Source organism: Protobothrops mucrosquamatus, unplaced genomic scaffold (assembly GCF_001527695.2).
Source record: "Protobothrops mucrosquamatus isolate PMUCROS unplaced genomic scaffold, P.Mucros_1.0 scaffold1186, whole genome shotgun sequence".
NCBI classification, from domain to species: domain Eukaryota; kingdom Metazoa; phylum Chordata; class Lepidosauria; order Squamata; family Viperidae; genus Protobothrops; species Protobothrops mucrosquamatus.
Genome location: NW_015387399.1, coordinates 41,790 through 60,562, shown reverse-complemented (window position 1 = coordinate 60,562; position 18,773 = coordinate 41,790). Strand labels below are relative to the sequence as shown.

The following is an 18,773-nucleotide window of genomic DNA, read 5'->3' as shown; positions in this document are numbered from 1 at the left end:
CCAGACAGAGCATGATGAAGAGACTTTAAAGGTGCAGCCACCATAGTACTCTGCTATTATTTTGTCCCAACTTCCCAGTGCAGCATTAGGACAATTGTATTCTTGATTCATAATTCAGCCAACCTTAAAGAGACAAAGACAAGGAACCAGGGAGAAAAGAAATGATGGAAACCCTTAAGGACAAGTTCATTTTTACCCTCAGCAGGAAAAAAAAGCAGTGATATCATGACACTGTAAAATTACCATAGGATGATAAAATGTTAGCAGTCCCACTTCAGTCCCAACAGAAATCAAGAGGAAGAAAACCTACATATTGCATAAGTATATGAAGAAATGGATTACTGTCACCAAATGTGCATTTGATGTGTTTTTCAAAATTAAGATGCTGTGAACTTTGCCTACCACCATGCATTTTTACATCAACGCTTCTGACAATATGGTAAATGAAAAACTATTTTTTAAAATTGGATTCTTTTAAAAATAGTAGACCTGTATGGATTGTAGAATAGGTAAGGGATATTTTCAAGGTATCTTATTATAAAATAAATTATTTTAGTATTTAAACCTCAATATAGAGATGAACAACATTTTCATTAAATAACATTCCTAAACTACTTGTGGGTGCTTCATCACAGAGATTGGACAGTCACTTGTCTGAAATGGTATAGGTCTCCTGCTTCAACAGGGGGTTAGACTAGGAGACCTCCAAGGTCCCTTCCAGCTCTATTCTTATTGATTTATTTACTATTCATAGAAAAGAAATATTTTTTTCATTTAATAGGAAAAGCATAGGTGATAAAATTAAACGGATAAAAGGATAACTGAGGGAGAGTCCTAAATCATTAGGGCTTGTACAAAATGATTCTCTAAATCAATTCATGATTAATATAAAAATGACTTTCCACAAATAAGTGTCTCTGGAGGAGACAAAAGCTACTTTTAAAGGAAATTGAAGCTGACCTGTTTCTAGACACAGTTATATGAATAAAGTCTGACTAAGAAAGCATATAATACAAACTTTTGGCTTGCTTGTATAAAATGATAGCAAACCATAGATCATTTGCTGTTGAATTAGTCCATTGCTTCCAAAACGTTAGCTGATTTTCTCTCAATTGTTGCTAATACAACAAAGCTTATAAAGTCACAATTATGCATATTATTCCTCATAAACAGAGGACTATATCCACGTCTCAATATAAAAGTTAACTTTGATTAACCAATCATTCAATACCCAGCACACAGAAGTTACACTGTATCTTCCAAGAATGTTTTAATTTCTCATGAGATGGGAACCACCCCTCATTATACATCAGTGGGGAGAAATAACTCATTTGTTTAATTAGGTTCCCTTTATCTAGTTTTCAGACTTTTATGGAGATCAGATTATATTCCAAGTCATATTTATGTAGAAAATTTGAAAATTCAAAAGGGATCACAAACTTTTAAACACCACAGTAGCTACTCTTCAAAAACTAAACAGGCAAGACCTAGTTAGCTCTTGGATGGAAGACCATCAGGAAATCACAGGACTGGGACTTTGAAAACATCTCCAAGAAAACAACATGGCCATATTCATGTAGTCATCAGGAGCCCAGGTGGACAAGAGGATGGAGAGCAGAAGTTATATACATTGATACACTGGAAAGCTTCAATATACACAGATAAGACATACACACATACATACAGTACATACATATCCCAAAAGCATAATGCAAGAACCAGTAACTAAAAGCCACAGCTTGCCTCACAAATGGTAACCGATCTCATAAGATTAAAAGAGTGCATAAGAGGAAGAACACATCATGCTGAGTTAGAGGAGAGCGGTAATAAAATGCAACTAATAGAAGAATATAAATATCTAAATATAGACCATATTCTGCTAAACATATATTTCAGTGCATACAACTGCAGCCAATCAGTCTGTAGAAAGTGTACCAACATTTCTCCACGAACCAGTACAGCAGAGCCACCCAAGCTCACCCCCTCTGACCCTTACATTTATTTCCAATAATTTTTATTCTGCATTCTTTGCTCAATGTCTCTGCCTGCAGTTTGACCTGCACTGGAGGCAGGAAGAGGAGGGGAATGACATTGCAAATCAACTTGTATCTGTTTTCAGACGAATCACAGAAAAGACATCTGTTCATTGGCGTATCAGTTGTATGACCTATTTTAAGCATATCAGTTTTATAAGCTATTTTACGAGCCAAATTCAAAAGCGGCACATTCAATTCTTCTTATATATCTCTCCGATATATATAGAAAATAATTTTACCCTTCCCTCTCTTGACTGAAAAAGGTAGTTTTCATGCAAGAGACGGTCAACTCCTCCTTTTTAAGTCGTTTCTAAATACCCAGAGCTGTGCGAAAAAGACTACAGTAAATAGGAGGCGACGAGACCATCTATAAAATTAGCCAGGCAGCATCCCAAAACTTCCACGCTTTTCCCGAAACTCGGTACCTGGACTAAGGTTGGTTCCTTCACGTGTCTCCCACCAAGGCTCGTCCAACGTGTCTGCCATGCTGTGTATCCACTGTAATCCACGCCGCCTCTGCCCGCTGCGGCTGCCGCTTTGAACGCGTAAATCCCGCCCAGTGGGTCGGGCAGGGAGGAATTTCAAAGTGGAGGTTACTTTCGTTTCGGTCTCAGCAGGCAGTGACCTGGGTGGGAGGCAGGAAGAGGAGGGGAATGGCACTGCAAATCAACAGAGTTGCAAACAGTTCATTGTTCCAATACTAGTAGAAGACCGGACTACATTCCAGTACACGTAATCGGACTTGCTTCTGAGGAAACACGTGGCGGACATTTGCTTTTGGGTTCTGCGAGCTCCCAATTGCACTGATGCTGCGTTTACAAAATGAGATAAACCATCAACTACGGTTGACATCCCGCTGTTTCTGCTCGCAAAACAAAAATAAACCGCTATAGAATGGACTGGCTCAACGGTAAACCAAACTATATTTTAACCAGGTAGTGTAGGCACATCCGCAACTAAACTACCCCCTTAGCAGGTGGCGTGGGCTCATCGGTGCAATTTGGGACGCAGGTGTCTCGAGCAAACTCAGAAGAATAGATTGCTTACTTTAACGCCGTGATTTTGTTTACCATTCTGAACCTTAGCTGTGTTATTTTGCTCTGAATTAGCCACTGGGTTTACGATTTAGCGTACTGCGAGAGCAAAATGTCAAAATATCTTTATGTTTACATTTCGAGTTGTGCTGTGCTATGCGTTGGAATAGACTCGAACATGATGACACTTTAAAAGCAATGCCGATGGAGCGTGGTGCGATTGTAGCGTAAAAGCGTGATATTTAAGTTTCGGGGGAGTCTATATGAGTTGAGTCTAACTTTCAGACGCTCAGGAATTCTGCCGGTAAATGCACCGTCATTAGGGCGGTAAGTTAGTTCACTGGTCATTTCATCAAGCAAGCACCTGCAGTGTACTAGAAGCAGATATGAGGGTCTGTTGCTTTATCTCTTAATGATGTGAATCAGCAAAGACTTCTGACTTCTAACAATAAGAGCAGTAAAAAAGCTACCCGCTTCCAAACATGTTTAGCGGAGACCTGTACATCTACTGTATAAAAAATAAAATATGTAGTCTCCATTTTAAAAAAAAACAAAAACAAATCATCCCAATATAATCGGTTAGACTTCCACGTTGAAATCGTATGCACAGATTTCAGACTCAGAAATAAGCTCCAGAATGTTCAGTGGATATTTGCATTCTTAAAACTTCGTTTTCCGACCTCTGACTGAAACTGAAGTTATGGATAGCTCTTTTGCCCGCAGGAACCCGCTTCAAGGAAGCAAAACAGGGCGGGCGAATCTTATGTTATAGTTCTATATGTCGGTGTCATCGTGGCTGTTGCACTTTACGGCAGCCATGCATGAGTTGGGGTGTGAACGGCGCAGAACCTTGGAAATTTAGATCACGCTTTACGGCACGGCTACGGGCACGTCAACAGCTATGGCGGAAGGGCTGGCAGTGTCTTCGCCGAGTAGCTGGTGAGTTGAACTGTTTAGTTGATAGACTGCTTGAGAGGGGCAGAGAACTTTACGGCTTCTCCGCTGCCAAAGCTCCTCACAAAAACGGGTTATTCATTAGCCTGTTTGAAGTCAGTCTGCACCAAGTGGCTGTGATTGATGCCACTTGAACTTACTCCAGAAAATGTAGTATTGACAGATTCCAAAGTGTCTGAATCTCTACAAAGCATGATTCCTGGGGAAATCCTTACGACTTTTCAGAACGACTGATTCATTTGATGTATTTATTCTTGTTTCTAAATAAGAACAAGGGCAAGAGAAATAGCTTAAAATTCACATTTAAAGTTCAGCCATTAAGGCTGAAGTCTTTTTTGATGAACTGCAAAAAAGATTGTCTGTCTCGCCAAAACTGGAACCAGAATTAATGGACAAGTATGACAGGTGAAAGCTGAGTGAATCACAGTATTTACTGTATTTATAATGTAAACTTTTTCCAAGTAAAAAGATGATTGATAGAGAAATAGATAGAATCTTCTAATTCTATTGATCATTTTAAGATGCCTGTATGATAATATGGTTTAATGATTTGGAGTAGAGCAGCAACATTTCTGACTTCTAACAATAGGAGCAATACAAAGTTTCTACTCAAAATCATGTTTCACTTAGATCTGCATATGTAAGTATACTGGACCTATTCCACCCATTGAGCTTCATGGCTGAGTAAAGGTTTGAATCTGTACAGATAGTTCTCGATCCACAATTGACCCTAAAATTTCTGTTGCTAAGTGAGATATTTGTTAAGTGAATTTTGCCCCATTTTACAACCTTTTTTGCCACAGTTTTAAGTGAACCACTGTAGTTGTTAAGTTAATGACATGCATGTTAAGTGAATCTGGCTTCCCCATTGACTTTGCTTGACAGAAGGTCGCAAATGGTGATCACATGACCCTGGGACACTGCAACTGTCATAAATATGAACCAGTTGCCAAACATCTGAATTTTGATCATATGACCAAGGGGATGCTGCAACAGTCATAAGTGTGAAAAATGGTCATAACTTACTTTTTAAAGTGCCACTGTTATTTTGATCTCTCACTAAGTCGAGGACTAGCTGTATTTCCAGTATTTAAACACTCAGCTGGCAATGATTGCTGAATGGGATGTCATGTCCAGAAGACATGCTAGATCTCTAATTACTATGGAGCAGGTATCCTTCAAAATGCCATCATTTCCAAAGTTTGCTTCTGAATTCAAATACTGGCTTTTCTGAATTTAGATCAGCAAAGCAGTTCTTTTCATTTGTGATTATCCAGGTGTCAACTGTTTTATCAAAATAAGTCCATAGTCTAGCCCAGGCATGTCAAACTGCCGGGCCGCAGGCCGGATGTGTTACACCGAAACTGCGTCCACCCCATTGCCGGCAATGGGGAAAAAGTCGTGATACGTCGCATTTCATTATGTGACGTTGTGAGTTTGACATGCCTGGTCTAGCCTCATTTCCCAGTAACCTTCAGTACAAACTATAAGTAGTTTCATATCTTATTTTAATTTTGATGACCTTTTATTCAAGTTAGTTGTCTGATAGGATTCAGGAGTTTAACCAGGATTCTAACCAGATTTTCTTTAAAATAATCCCCTCTCAATTCAATAAAATGAATTTTCTTGAAGTAAATTTTATTACTACTTTTATATAAAGTTTCTATATATAATCAGAGCCTTAAATGTGTTTTATGTTGATTCTCATAAAGCTGGACAGTGAAGATAACAGTGGTTCTTAGTTTTTGCTTCCATTAATTGTTGGTGTCTTTGCTATATCAAATCACATATTTAAATTTCTTCGTAAGCATTTCCCCAGAAATGTCTAGCAGTCTAAACAATTAGAGAATGACCATCTAAAATACATTGTAAGAAAATTAGGAAAGCCTGCTGGATATGAGCAATCTGAACTTCATTTTTATTCAGTCAGTATTGTTTGAGTTCCTCTTGCTGCTTCACTGCCCTTTCTGCTTTTCCATGGATTTTATGTCCCATATGTTGAATGAAATGTCTCATTCTTTCATGCTTAGATAGATGTTCACTCATTGTTCTATATTATTGAATGTATCTTGGACTCATACGTTTAATTTATGCAAATTTTGTGTTATGCTGTTATACCGTGTTCTTCTGTTCCTGTATGCTATAATAGTTTGCAACCTTTTGTTCTTTCAGTGGAATATACAATAAAATAAGAGTTGTACCACACCCATCTGAAGACAGTACATGTGACTGAAAGGGTGGGGTATTCCCCAAAGGGCAGGAAGAAATTTTAAATCCTGCCTTCTAGCCAGAATTTCCTGTCTGGTCTTCTGGCTAGAGAAGTACTTGATAGTAAATTCATCTGCTAGTCTACATTAACAGTCCTAAGTACAAGTGTGAGTGAAATGGGAGGTATCTTAATAAGAATAATAAAATAATAAAATAAGCTAAGTATGATCAGAATTGGTTAGGTCATGTTAACATAGCTTTTATCAGGTAATTGAGTGAGAACTCAAAGAAAATTTAAGTCCTGTATAATAAGCTGAGTAGACATTTTTTAAATTATTGCAACCTAAATAAAGGCTGCTAGTCAGTATCAAAGGGCACTGTGATGTTGGAAGTACTAAATGGGAAGTCAGGGGAGATCAAACTCCAGTCTTAATAGTCTTTCTAGAATTATTTCTCCTTGATTACTCATAAATGATTTCTCATAAGTTCTTATTTTAATTCTGCATAGTGCATTATTTATCAAGTTGTGAATCAAATCTCATATCAAGTATAATTTGTGTCAGGGAGGTAAAGCCAAATTTTTATAAATATTTTACCATAATAATTGTGAATGAATGACATTTCCCATTTTTTCTGATTATTTCATATTGCTGGATAAAACTTTCATTTCAATATATGTCTGGGTTCACACATCATGCTAGGATTCAGAGAAATCAGGTTGACAGAAGGACAAGGAAGATAATCATTTGATTAGAAATTAAACCCAGTGACGAGAAAGGATTTTTTACTATTTTATTTTAACAGATATTTAAAAGCACAATCAAGAAGAAGGAAACTATTTTTTAAAGAAATAAAAGAGAGGCATAAGCTTTAAAAAATAACATTAGATTAGTATAGTGTATAAATATATTCTAATGTTCATTTTAACTATTAATAAAAGCAAATCAATAATTTGCATTGCATCAAATGATAAGTATCATCCATCATAATGAACAATTAATATGAGTTTCTAATTTAAGAAAATCTGTCCTTATTTGACTTTTTTGTGATTCATTATAATAACTTAAGAGTTATTGTGTTAAGAGAAACCCAAAATTTGGAAAGTAATTCAAATCCACATGCAGAATTTTCCACACATAACTGTTTTCTAGATTAAATTATTCTTTATCAAACTTTTTTTGAAAACAAAGGTATTTTTATATTGACAATTTCCATAGCTTAGTTTATCATTTTTTAAAAGAAGGAATTATTTGTAATTTCCAATAAAAAACATAAATATACTGTTAGCTGTTATTATTTATAGAGCCAACACCCTATATTTTGTAGGAATATAAGGTAAAATAGCTGGCTGAATATTTAAGATTTGATTCATTGTACAGCAAATCATTTTGCTGAATGAACTTTATGACATTGCCCTCAACTGTGGAAAGAAAATGAACCTTGTTACATTTCCTGCAATTTTTTGAATATGAATTATCTATTTTGCAATCAATAATTGGAATTAAATAAATATTCATTTTCCTTGAATGTAATGCCAATAAAGAAAGTATGAAGGAGCTTGATTCTTTTAGCCTTCAGAAAAGATGATTGAAAGGCTATACAGGTAGTCCTCAGTTTATGACCAGAACTTTGGTTGCTAAGTCATGATATTAAGTGAGTTGCCCCAAATTTTATAACCTTATTTGTCATGTTATTTAAACAAATCATGGTCATTAATTAAATTCAGCTTTTTCCATTGACTTTGTTTGTCAGAAGACCCTTGGGAGGGTCACAAATGTGACCCTAGATTGGAACCAGACAAGGATGCTGCAACTGTCAAAAATACATGCCAGTTGCCAAGCACCAATTTTGGATAATGTGAGTGCAGGGATGTTGCAATGGTTGTAAGTGCAAGGACCAGTATTAAGTCACTTTTTTCAGGCCTATCATAATTTTGAAGGTCATTAAATGCATGGTCATAAGTCAAGAACTACCTGTATGATTCTTTCCTTCAAATAAAGAAGCTGCTTCTCTTTTCAACCTTACATAACTCAGCTGTCAAACTTAGAAAATGACATATTATTTAGATGTTATCAACAAGTACGATTTGTACCCTGACACATTTATGCTTTGAATCACCTTTAAATCTGAATCATTTTATAGCCCTGGATTACATTCTCTTAGATATGCATTAGAGTGGTGCTCTGTGTGTAGATGTGTGGAAAACTAAATGTTCAAAAACATTTTTTGGGTAATAAGATTTCTAAGGCTACTTACTTGTTTGATATTTTGTGTGGTTTATGAAGGGTTAAAGCAGTTTTATTAAATTATTGAAAACAAGCTTTAAATAACAAACAAGCTGGGAGGTAAACTAATCAGATTTATTATACCATTGCTGGTGTTTAGTGAGACCACACATAAAACTAGCTTGGAGTCTACTGGAAGAGACAGGTCTTAATTTCATTCTTGAAGGCTAGCAGGTTGGGCTATACAAGCCAGGAGACAGGGGAAATTTGCTTCCATGGGGCTATAAAGGAATGCAGAGAGAATCTTGAAGAAAGTATGATAGGAACAAGGAAGGGAAAATACTGTAAAGGAAAACTAAGTCCTGGAAAAGATGATAAAAAGAAACTTGAAATAGCCCAGTTTTATTATTCTTTAAGATGGGGTAGAAGGAATAGACTTTTAAATTTTTGTTATTGTACCTAAAACAAAATTCATTCATATAATCCTTGTGCTGGCCTGCTTAAAAGGACTGACAAAGGCAGATATGAAGAGAAATGGCACAAATTCAAGCTCCCATTGGAGACAATAATTTAAGTGATGGGACTCAGGGTGCCAACCCTGTCAGATCTTATTGAATGGGCAGAAACAGTTGTGGGGAGTTTATCCCACAAAGATTCAGGTCATGAAGGGCTTATTAGAATACTACCAGGACTTTGAATTGCACCCAGCAGTTTTGTGGTACCATTTTCAAGGCACATCTTTTTAACTTTTACAACTGACGGCAAATATAGTGTCCCGGGGTAATGTTGCAGAATCCAATTGGGTCAGTCACCAGGACCAGAGGTTTAGTCTTCTGAGCTTTCCAACTCCTGCTGGAACCCATCCTCCAGGAACTTCTCTCTAGCAGAATGTGTGTTTTTAACTTTTATTAAGTAAGAACTTAGCTTCCATTTTTAAAAACTTAAGTTAATAGCATTATAGAATTACTTTTAGATGTAAAATGAGAACACAATCTGAATGCTTCTTTAGAAGTAATACCCACTGAAGTTAAGTTTAAACCATAAAGATGTTTTTGTGTCAAATGAGATTCATCTTACTCGTTTATGATTCAAATTATGTGCAATAAGGCTGGTACTAAGATATGATATGTTTCAAAAGTTGAAATCATCATTATCTTAAAACTACATATAATCTTACTCAATTTTTGTAGGGAAAATGACCTTGCAGAAGCTCTGGAAGAAGGAGGCTGTGATCTTGAAACAGTTAGAAACATCATCCAAGGAAGATCTCTGCCTGAACACCTAAGAGCCAAAGTTTGGAAGGTAAACTTTTCTTACTTAATTGGAAAATGATATTTTTCCTGAGTTACGTAGTTGAGAAAAGATAGGAACAACATGTTGGATCATTTTATTTCCTTTTTTAAATGATTAATGTTAGCATATCAGTGACAAGTGATATAGCAGTTAAGGTATTTGATCAGAAAGATGAAGATTGAAAACTACCCATAGCCATAGAATCTTGCTCATGACTTTGGGTTAGTCTTTGCTCTCAGCTGACTTACCTCACGATTGTTGTTATGAAGAAACATTGGAGGAGAGATTGCTATGTAAGCTATCTGAGGATAGGACATATAAATCTAATAATAATTGTAATAATTATATTTCATCTTACATATAAACTGTATATACCAATGCATCAAAAATATTTACTTAATTAACTTTGCAATTGCCATCTGTGTTTCAAGGAAATCATTTCAAATGCAAATTCAGTACAAAGATGTTCACTTTTAGAATCAAACCATGCACTACATAAATAAAACATAGCCAAACTGTTACTTTAAAAAGGGAAATCTGAGAATGTAACTGGGTTTGGAGAAGATCTGTGTGCTTCTTTGATCTTTCTTTCTTTGAAAGTTTCTTGATCCATATAGCACAGGGGTGTCAAACTGCCGGCCCGTGGGCCGGACGCGTCATCCGGAAGCCGCACCCACCCCATTGCCGGCAATGGCAACACGGTCCCGATATGTTATGTGACATGATGTTGAGAGTTTGACATGTCTGATATAGCATAACTGTATCAAAGTTATTTTTGCAACATCAGTAAAAAGATCTTGATTTCAGAGGAAGAGTAACCTTGGGAGGATTTAATTTCAAATACAAAAATAATTTTGGGGAAATGGTTTAATTACAGTCTTTTCCATTACATTATATTTCCAGTCCTAGCACATGCTTTCTGAAATGGCTTTTCTTTTAAATAAGTGCTGAAAAACTGTTACATTTATTCAGTTATATCTGCAGTTTCTCTTTAAACCCAAGAGATAACAGTTTACTTCAATAATAAATAAAGAAAAGTATAGGAAATATAAGACATTTCAAATACTAACTTTAAAGAGTGTCGCATGTTACTTGAATGCATACATTCAGTTTGATCAACAATTCTTACATATTAAATGCAGATTTTTCAAGAATGATAAATTCTGCATCATTCATTATAAAGAGCCAGTTGTCAATGATTTCACTATATATATGTGAAATAATATCTTTTGGAATACTTTTTTTTAATGAGGTTGGTTTAAGAATCATATCTTCATTGCAGTCAAGATATTTAATATTTCTTCCTTACTTCCTTTCATATTTATTTTTAGATTGCATTAAATGTTGTAGGGAAAGGAGACAGTTTGGCATCTTGGGATGGTTGTTTAGATCTGCCAGAACAATCACTGATTCACAAAGATTGTCAAGAATTAGTTGGTAAGTCTGAAATAATATTTTGATTGTTAAGCTGAAAACCATCTATAATATTTATTCTCTGCATAATTATCTTTTTATCCAATCCCCGAGATGCCTGAAACTCAAATACCTGTGTTAAGTCTGCTTGAAATGTGGTACAGAGATGCTACATTTATTTAATGTTATATGGCTCTCCACAACTCCAAGCTGCTTATATGTAACAATGCAAAATAGAAGTATAAAAAGTCAATCTGATATGTCACCATTTGAATAACAGCATGTTAAGCATTGCTAAATGTTTTTCTTTAAAATAGTCTTTAAAATGTAATAGGGAGGGGCTGGTCCAAATATTCCAGGATATGCTGTTCTTAGAGGCATGACAGAGAATTCAAGCATGGAGTCTCTATAAATGATATTCTTTCAGATTTAGGATCCTTAGCTACCCTTCTATATTAGATGCAACCTGACAGGCAGATTCATCTCAAAGAAGGTGGCCTTGAAGATGTCTAGCTTTTAAACCATGTAGGACATTAAAATGATAACAGTACTTGAATTGCAACTGGTAGCCATGCAGCTTCAGTAATAGTGAATTAATTATTCCCATAATTGTTTGGGCCATTATATATTGAGCAAACCAAAGATTCTGGTCTTCAGGGCCAGCCCAAGTGGATCAAAGGGCAATACTCCAACCAAAATGTGGTAAGCACACAAGGGATGAAAGTGAAATGTCCTTTTCTAGAAATGTCCTGTCACAACTGGTGTACAGGATATAATTGAGCAAAAGGCTCTGACCAGACTCGACCTGTGGTTCAAGCATAAACTATGAATCCAGAGAATCTCCAGATTGTGAACCAACTCTATCTGGCAGAGTGAAACCCCATCAAGAGTCAAAGAAGGGCTATTCTACAAATAGCTAGCTTCTGAGTTTGCAGCCACTGTGTCTTCCTGGGATTCCATTTAGGTCTCTTTCTCCCCAGTCAGATCCTATCAAGCTATTACTCAGGTATTGTTCACAAAACAGTTTTCACTAATGCTGACATTCAGTAAACAACAGTTGGTGAAAGAGCTTAATTTGATCGAGAGCCAGTGTTGGGATTCAGCCGGTTCGCACCGGTTCAGCAGAACCGAAACCTAATTTTTTGTTGAGTTCGACAAACCGGTTATGATAAATCTGTGTAAGCCTCCCATGCAGCCTTCCTCCGCCAGCCCTGGTATCCCTCCACCAGCCCTCCATCATTGCCAGCACACTTTCTTGCCATACTTTCTTACTGCCCTGCATCGGCCGGCATCTCCCTTCTCCGTTCTGGAAATGGCAGCCCCGTTTTCTGCTGCTTTCCTCCCAGCAGAAGGGAGGAAAGGAAGGAGGCTTTGTATGGAAGGATGCTAAGCTCTGGGAAAACTATGCAATGTGGAGCTGGGTGAGGAAAGCCAGGCTCCCCTTCCCCGATGGTTCTGCAAAGCCCTTGAGAAGCAGATCTGCTTCCCACAGGGTTGGCCTCTGCACCCGCTTCAGACGGCAAACAGAAGAGCTTTGTTCTTTTTCTCCAGGAGGCCCTTTGAAATTGTCCCCCCTCTTCAGTTTTCTGCCTTAAAATCCAGGGCAGACATGTTTTCCTTCTGACTAGCTGAGGATACCGTAGCTACTGGTATGATTTTTGTAAGAAGCTGAGTATCTGCTCTGGATTTTAAGACAGAAAAGCGAAGGAGTAGGGGGTGGGGGGCAGTTTCAAGGGCTTTGGCGAACCATCGGGGAAGGGGAGCCTGGCCTTCCTTGCCAGGTCCAGCTGAAGTAGTTTTCCCGGAGCTTAGCATCCTTCCATACGAAGCGTCCTTCCTTTCCTCCCTTCTGCCGGAAGGAAAGCAGCAGAAAACGGGGCTGCCATTTCCAGAACGGAGAAGGGAGAGGTCCGCCAATGCATGGCAGCAAGAAAGTGCGGACCAGAAGAAGGAAGGAAGGAAGACTTAAGGACACCCGGGGAGGTGAAGGAAGCTACAGTAAGCTGTCGGTGATGGCGCAAGCCACGGGAGAGCTGGCAGAAGAGAAAGGAGGAGGAGGCTGCCGCCGGACAGGTGATCTGCGGGGCGAAGCGGGGGCAGCAGAGGTGGACCGAAGAAAGCCCCTCCAGCGGCAGATGCGGCTGTTGTGCAGCAGCGGCAGAGCCTTTCGCCATCACTTCCCCGGCTCTGAAATGGCGGAGGGAGACTGGATAAGGTCCATCCTCCACAGCATGGCAGTCTGGCTTGGGAGAGAAGTGAAAGGGAAGAGGCAGGCGGGCAGCCGGGTCATTGAACCGGGGGGGGAGGTCACCGAGCAGGGAGTGGCTTGGGTGCGGGGGCCCTGAAATAAGCAGGTACGAGGGGCATGGGGCAGCTTTCCCCGCCCTTGCTTGGTTTTTACACGTGCACCTCTTACAAGATTCTATGATTTCAGAGAGAACTGGTTGTTAAATTATTTGAATCCCACCACTGACTAGAGCCCCATTCTGATATCCATGGAAAATGGTTTGATATCCTTTGGTGCTAGAGGTTTTTCTTTCTTAAAAAATATCAGCTAAACTGTTCTTAACTTGTTTTTTTTCTTGTTTTTATTTCTCTTTATCATTTGCCAATTTTGGGGAATGATTAAGGTCTCAGGCTAATATAATCAAGGAAAGCATGTGGTGTATAATGCATAACTTATATACTATTTCTTTTTAGATCAGCTGTCAGTACCAGAGGAGGAGAAGTCAGTATTACTTTTGGATATTGAATCTGTGATTACATTTTATTGTAAATCTCGTAATGTTAAATACAGTTCTAGCCTTAGCTGGTCCTATCTCCTTAAACCTTTGGTTCATCTTCGACTTTCACGAAGTGACTTGTACAACTGCTTCTATGCTATCATGAACAAATACATTCCAAGGTAATGTATGAGCATTAAATTTAATCTTAATTTTTATTTTATGGATATCACCTTACACCTTTATTGTCCTTCCTTTTTGATCAAGGTGGCATTTTTGTTTAGATTTTTTTTAATCATAAGCTTATGAAGATCAAATTCTTCTGATCTTTTCCTTGTCACAAATCTTTATGGTAAAGTCATTCATACAGATTTTTTTTTAACTGTACAATCACTTTTATTTCATCTGCTTATATCACTGCTTTCTTTTAGGGACTGTTTTCTGAAAGGCAGACCATTTCACCTCTTTAGGCTGCTCCTCCAATATCATGAACCAGAACTTTGCTCATTTCTGGACACAAAAAAGATGACGCCGGACTCATATGCACTCAACTGGGTAATAAAGTGAAAGTAGGAAAACATATTGAAAAGTGAAGTTCTATAACAGAAAATTTCACACACTTGGTAACAACTCCTAAACAAAAAGAATGCATTTTTGCACAATTTTTTGTAGCTACTACAGATAGGATGTTATAAGATTCTGATTTCTGATATTAAGTTCTTACAGTGAATTCACTTGTTCATAAGAGGTCTTTCTATTGATCAGAAATTATTTTATGTTGGCCCATAACAGACAAGCAGAAATGTCTGATTAACAAGGGTAATTTCTCCCAAGAAGTAAAAGATATTGGGTTTTATTTTTGTTGCACTTCCTTGAAATGCTATTATGATCTATCTATTAGTCTGGTATTAGCCATGTAAGAAAACACACAAATACACATATTTAATCATTGTTTAAAAACAATAAAAAAGCATGACAAAGTTATCCTACAAAGAAGGAGGCTTATTAATATGAAAGTCACTTTGTTCTAATAGGTGAATACTTCAAATCTTTATGTAAGGTGCAATCGAACTGGTTATACTTAGTGATTGCAAAGATTTTATAAAGAAGTATATTTAATTTCCATATGTTATATATGCTCTATTTAATAAAGATGAATCACTTATATTTCATATAAAATAAATGTCTATCTTTTTGGATTTTTAAAATTTACTTGTAATCAGAATTTATTTTTAAATGTTCCTGTGGCTTAATCTCTTTAGCTGAAAAGTAGGCTGCACTTAATAAAAAAGCTGATCAACTGTAAATACATGTATAAACCTCTTCCGTGTCTTCTATTCTCAGAAATATTATATTAGTAAATATACTACTTAAAAACTAATTTGAGTTGAATCTACCTTTACATCCCCTATTTACTTATGTTAAAAACCAAAATGCATATGATCATGCATATGCTGGCTTGTTTCTCAGCCAGCAATTTCAAGAAATAAAATGCATTAGATTGCTTTGCTATCCTACATCATAAACAATACTGTCTTTTAAAGTTACAACTAAAAGCTAGAGCATATTCTTTGCTCTCAGGTTTCTGAGACCAGTTCTTAGAACTGTATATATTTTTTCAAACTTTAAGCATTCTTTAATGGCCCAGGTTTGTAGGAAAATATTGTTTAATGCAAGTATATGTTTGAAATACGTGCAGTGATAATTTTGTGCAAATTTATATACGTAGTCAATCCCACTTTCTGATGATTAAATTGCAAACTGAAATTGTACACTTAAAGTTTTAAAATATAATTATATTACTAAAATTTGCTTCAGTTTCCTTTTCGTCTACTTTTCAGCTTGGGTCCCTATTTTCAACTTACTGCACAGATGAAGTCACCCAAACAATATGGGATGGATATTTTCAGCTAGCAGATCCATTCTTCATTTATTTCTTAATGCTTATTATTCTTGTTAATGCTAAGTGAGTATATAACATTAAATTGCTTATCTGCTACTCTTGAGTCTTTTCTTTTTACACCTGCTTCATGTTTCTCCATTTGCCTTTTCAGGGAAATGATCTTGGCACCAGAATCTGATATTAAAGAAGATGTTATGAGTAAGTTCTTCACCTTTAATATACTGCTATTTAGGCAAAGTAATACTGAAGTCCTACTGATATGTGGAAGACTACATTTTCATATATAAAAAAAAACAAATCTGTACAAAGTTAACGTAGCTGACATTGAACTAATTCAGACACAAAAATAAAAGGTGGTTAAATGCAGGAATGTTTTGTCTACTGTATCATAGAACTTTTCTGCAAAATGATTACAAAAGGTGCTTATTGTTTTAGTTTAAAGGTTCCTTTTTTTTGGTCTGCTTTTTTTCCTGAATTCTTTCCAGTTAACTGTTCTACCATTTACATTTTTATTATCTGTCCATTCAGTTCTTATACGCTGGCTTCTTTATCTCAAATCTATGTTTCTTTTGGGGAAATATACTATTAAATATGTCGAGCTACTGGAAAGAATACAAGCCCATTGAATCCTAATATGTATATGTGCTCATATGCCAAGCATTTAATATATTCCTTTCTCTTTCTCTTTCTATCACTTTACATCTTGAACAATTTTTTGCTACTACTCTTTTTCTCTTCCCCATATCTGAGCAATTTTTAATCAAGTTCCAGGAATGAGTGAAGTTGCAGTTATTTGTGTAATGTGGAAGAACATTACAAGATAAGGAGACATTGCTTTGGTCACCAGGACACAATCTCTCTCTTTGCCATTAGCAGCATCTAAGTTGGGTTAGCAACAGCATTTTGCTCCTTTATTACATGAGATTTTATATTATCCATCATATAAGCCATTTTTATGAAACGTGATCATGAACAAAATCATATGTATTGATTGAAAGAGAATAATAACATAGACTTGTGCTTTTAAAAAATCATCTTGTAATACTTGATGTAATGTTTTGTATATTTCAGACTTTCTTGAAAAATCTCCTGCCAGTTTGGAAACAGAAGATATAGAAGACCTTTTCTCCCTAGCACAATATTATTGTAGCAAGACCCCAATTTCTTTCAGAAAGGTAATTGCTAAGCACATTGAGCTGTTTTCTCTATTCTGTGCCCTCCACATGATGTGTACTAATATTGTCATCAATCTTAGCAGCATGATTGTACTTTAAATTTCAAGAATGGACTAGTTAAAAGGGTAGATTTGGAATGAGGGCATGAGGAATAAATATGTAATATAATTACATTAAGTCTTCATTAAATGAATTAATCCAATAAGAATGGCAGACTTTGATATAGATATTAAGTAATAGCATGCCCAGCATTTCTTTCAATATCGATTGCTGTTGCTTAAAATGAATTCCATAGCAATTTCTGCCAAACCCAAATGATTTTTAAAAACATTGATTCAAAACTACATAAGTTTCTATTCACTTTGCTAGTACTAGTCAGGTTTGAGTACCTTACATGAGAGGCCACCAGGAACTACTAAGCATATACGTTTGGTTGGGAAACAAATGTTCCAGAAAACAATGGTGACAAATGAGCTTCATATTTTTATTGTACACCACCCAGAGAGAGAGAGAGAGCTGGTAGCAAACTACATGTGTATATTCATAATATCACCCAACACAAAAGAATGTTTCATTAACTCCCAGCTATCAAAAGCAAAGCACAATTAAATATTATATTGTTTCCTACCCAATTAAAAGTTTCTGGAAAATAAATTGCTCTGCTGAGGCTTAAGAGGCATGTTACAAGATGTTCACCTTTTATTCTGGCTTTTATTTCTGTTTTTATGGATAACACAACTTCCATAAAAAATTATAGAAAAAAATGTAAAAGATGTGGAATGTGACTAAACCGAGGTATAATCCTGCAAATAATATGTGAAAATCATATGTATATAACTCTGTATATGTCAGGGGTCTTCAAACTTGGCCTGGCTGAGGAATTCTGGGAGTTGAAGTCCACAAGTCATAAAAGGCCAAGTTTGAAGAGCCCTGATATATGTTATAAAACAGTTTTATCTAAAGGCTTACGAAAAGATCATGGTCTTAATATGCTGACTTTACGTATATTTTAATATTTATCATAACTATTTTTTTTTCTTACTGTCATAGGAAAATCACAGTCTCTTTGGCAGCAGCTTACTGGGTATCAAGGATGATGACTCAGACTTGAGCCAAGCTTTGTGTCTTGCAGTTTCAGTATCAGAGATACTTCAAGCAAATCAACAACAAGGGGTCAGTAAGTATTCCCAAAATGGGAAAAAATAAAATCATTGCTACATCTAGAAGTGTATCTTAAGAATATTATAATATTAGCAAATCAGACAACGGAATCTCTGATTTTTGCTGTGATTTAATGATTTGATTTATCAGCTCAACATTATATACAGATAATATAGTTAGGCTGTACTTCTCACATGGGAATAGTAGTTATTTATCTTATTAAATATCTTATTTCTGTAAAAAAAAAACGTATCAGGACCTCTAACACATTGTTCTGCTAACCCAACTGTTTGAATCCAATGTGCTTCATGTGGGATATAAGCAGACTCTCTGCACTTATCAGCTCCTACTTTAAAGATGCACCTTTTCTTGGGTTCACACAGAAGATGTCTCTTATTTGCTGTAGAGCAGATGAAGAAATGGACTCCACGGGAAGTATTGCATTATGCTTTATTAAGATAGGCTATAATAACAAATCTTTCAAGCCAGACTACACTTTACTTCCTCTCCCTCCCTCTTCTCCCTCTTCCTCTCCAGTGAATCGGGCGGGGGGGAGGGGCTGCCAGAGTTCCTCCAAATACTCTCTTGTTTCATGAGCATTAAAGATTGTTTCAGCCTCTTGGCTTAATAATAATAATAATAATAATA

General features: G+C 36.4%; 2 protein-coding genes across 3 annotated transcripts in view; one reads left to right on the top strand and one right to left on the bottom strand.

The window, feature by feature from the left end:
* The window catches only part of CMSS1 (cms1 ribosomal small subunit homolog), a 145,556-nt gene extending 142,988 nt beyond the window's left edge, over nt 1-2,568 (bottom strand). The window contains exon 1 of the mRNA XM_015820811.2: nt 2,462-2,568. Coding sequence (XP_015676297.1) covers nt 2,462-2,522 — 61 coding nt within the window. The 5' untranslated portion in view covers nt 2,523-2,568. The remainder of the gene's footprint in view (nt 1-2,461) is intronic.
* A 1,349-nt stretch (nt 2,569-3,917) lies between these two features.
* TBC1D23 (TBC1 domain family member 23) overlaps nt 3,918-18,773 on the top strand; it is a 32,699-nt gene continuing 17,843 nt past the window's right edge. For both annotated transcript variants that reach the window (XM_015820810.2, XM_015820808.1), the window contains exons 1-9: nt 3,918-4,009; nt 9,648-9,759; nt 11,082-11,187; nt 13,864-14,068; nt 14,318-14,441; nt 15,728-15,852; nt 15,941-15,987; nt 16,861-16,964; nt 18,015-18,137. In XM_015820810.2, coding sequence (XP_015676296.1) covers nt 3,972-4,009; nt 9,648-9,759; nt 11,082-11,187; nt 13,864-14,068; nt 14,318-14,441; nt 15,728-15,852; nt 15,941-15,987; nt 16,861-16,964; nt 18,015-18,137 — 984 coding nt within the window. In that variant the 5' untranslated portion in view covers nt 3,918-3,971. The remainder of the gene's footprint in view (nt 4,010-9,647; nt 9,760-11,081; nt 11,188-13,863; nt 14,069-14,317; nt 14,442-15,727; nt 15,853-15,940; nt 15,988-16,860; nt 16,965-18,014; nt 18,138-18,773) is intronic.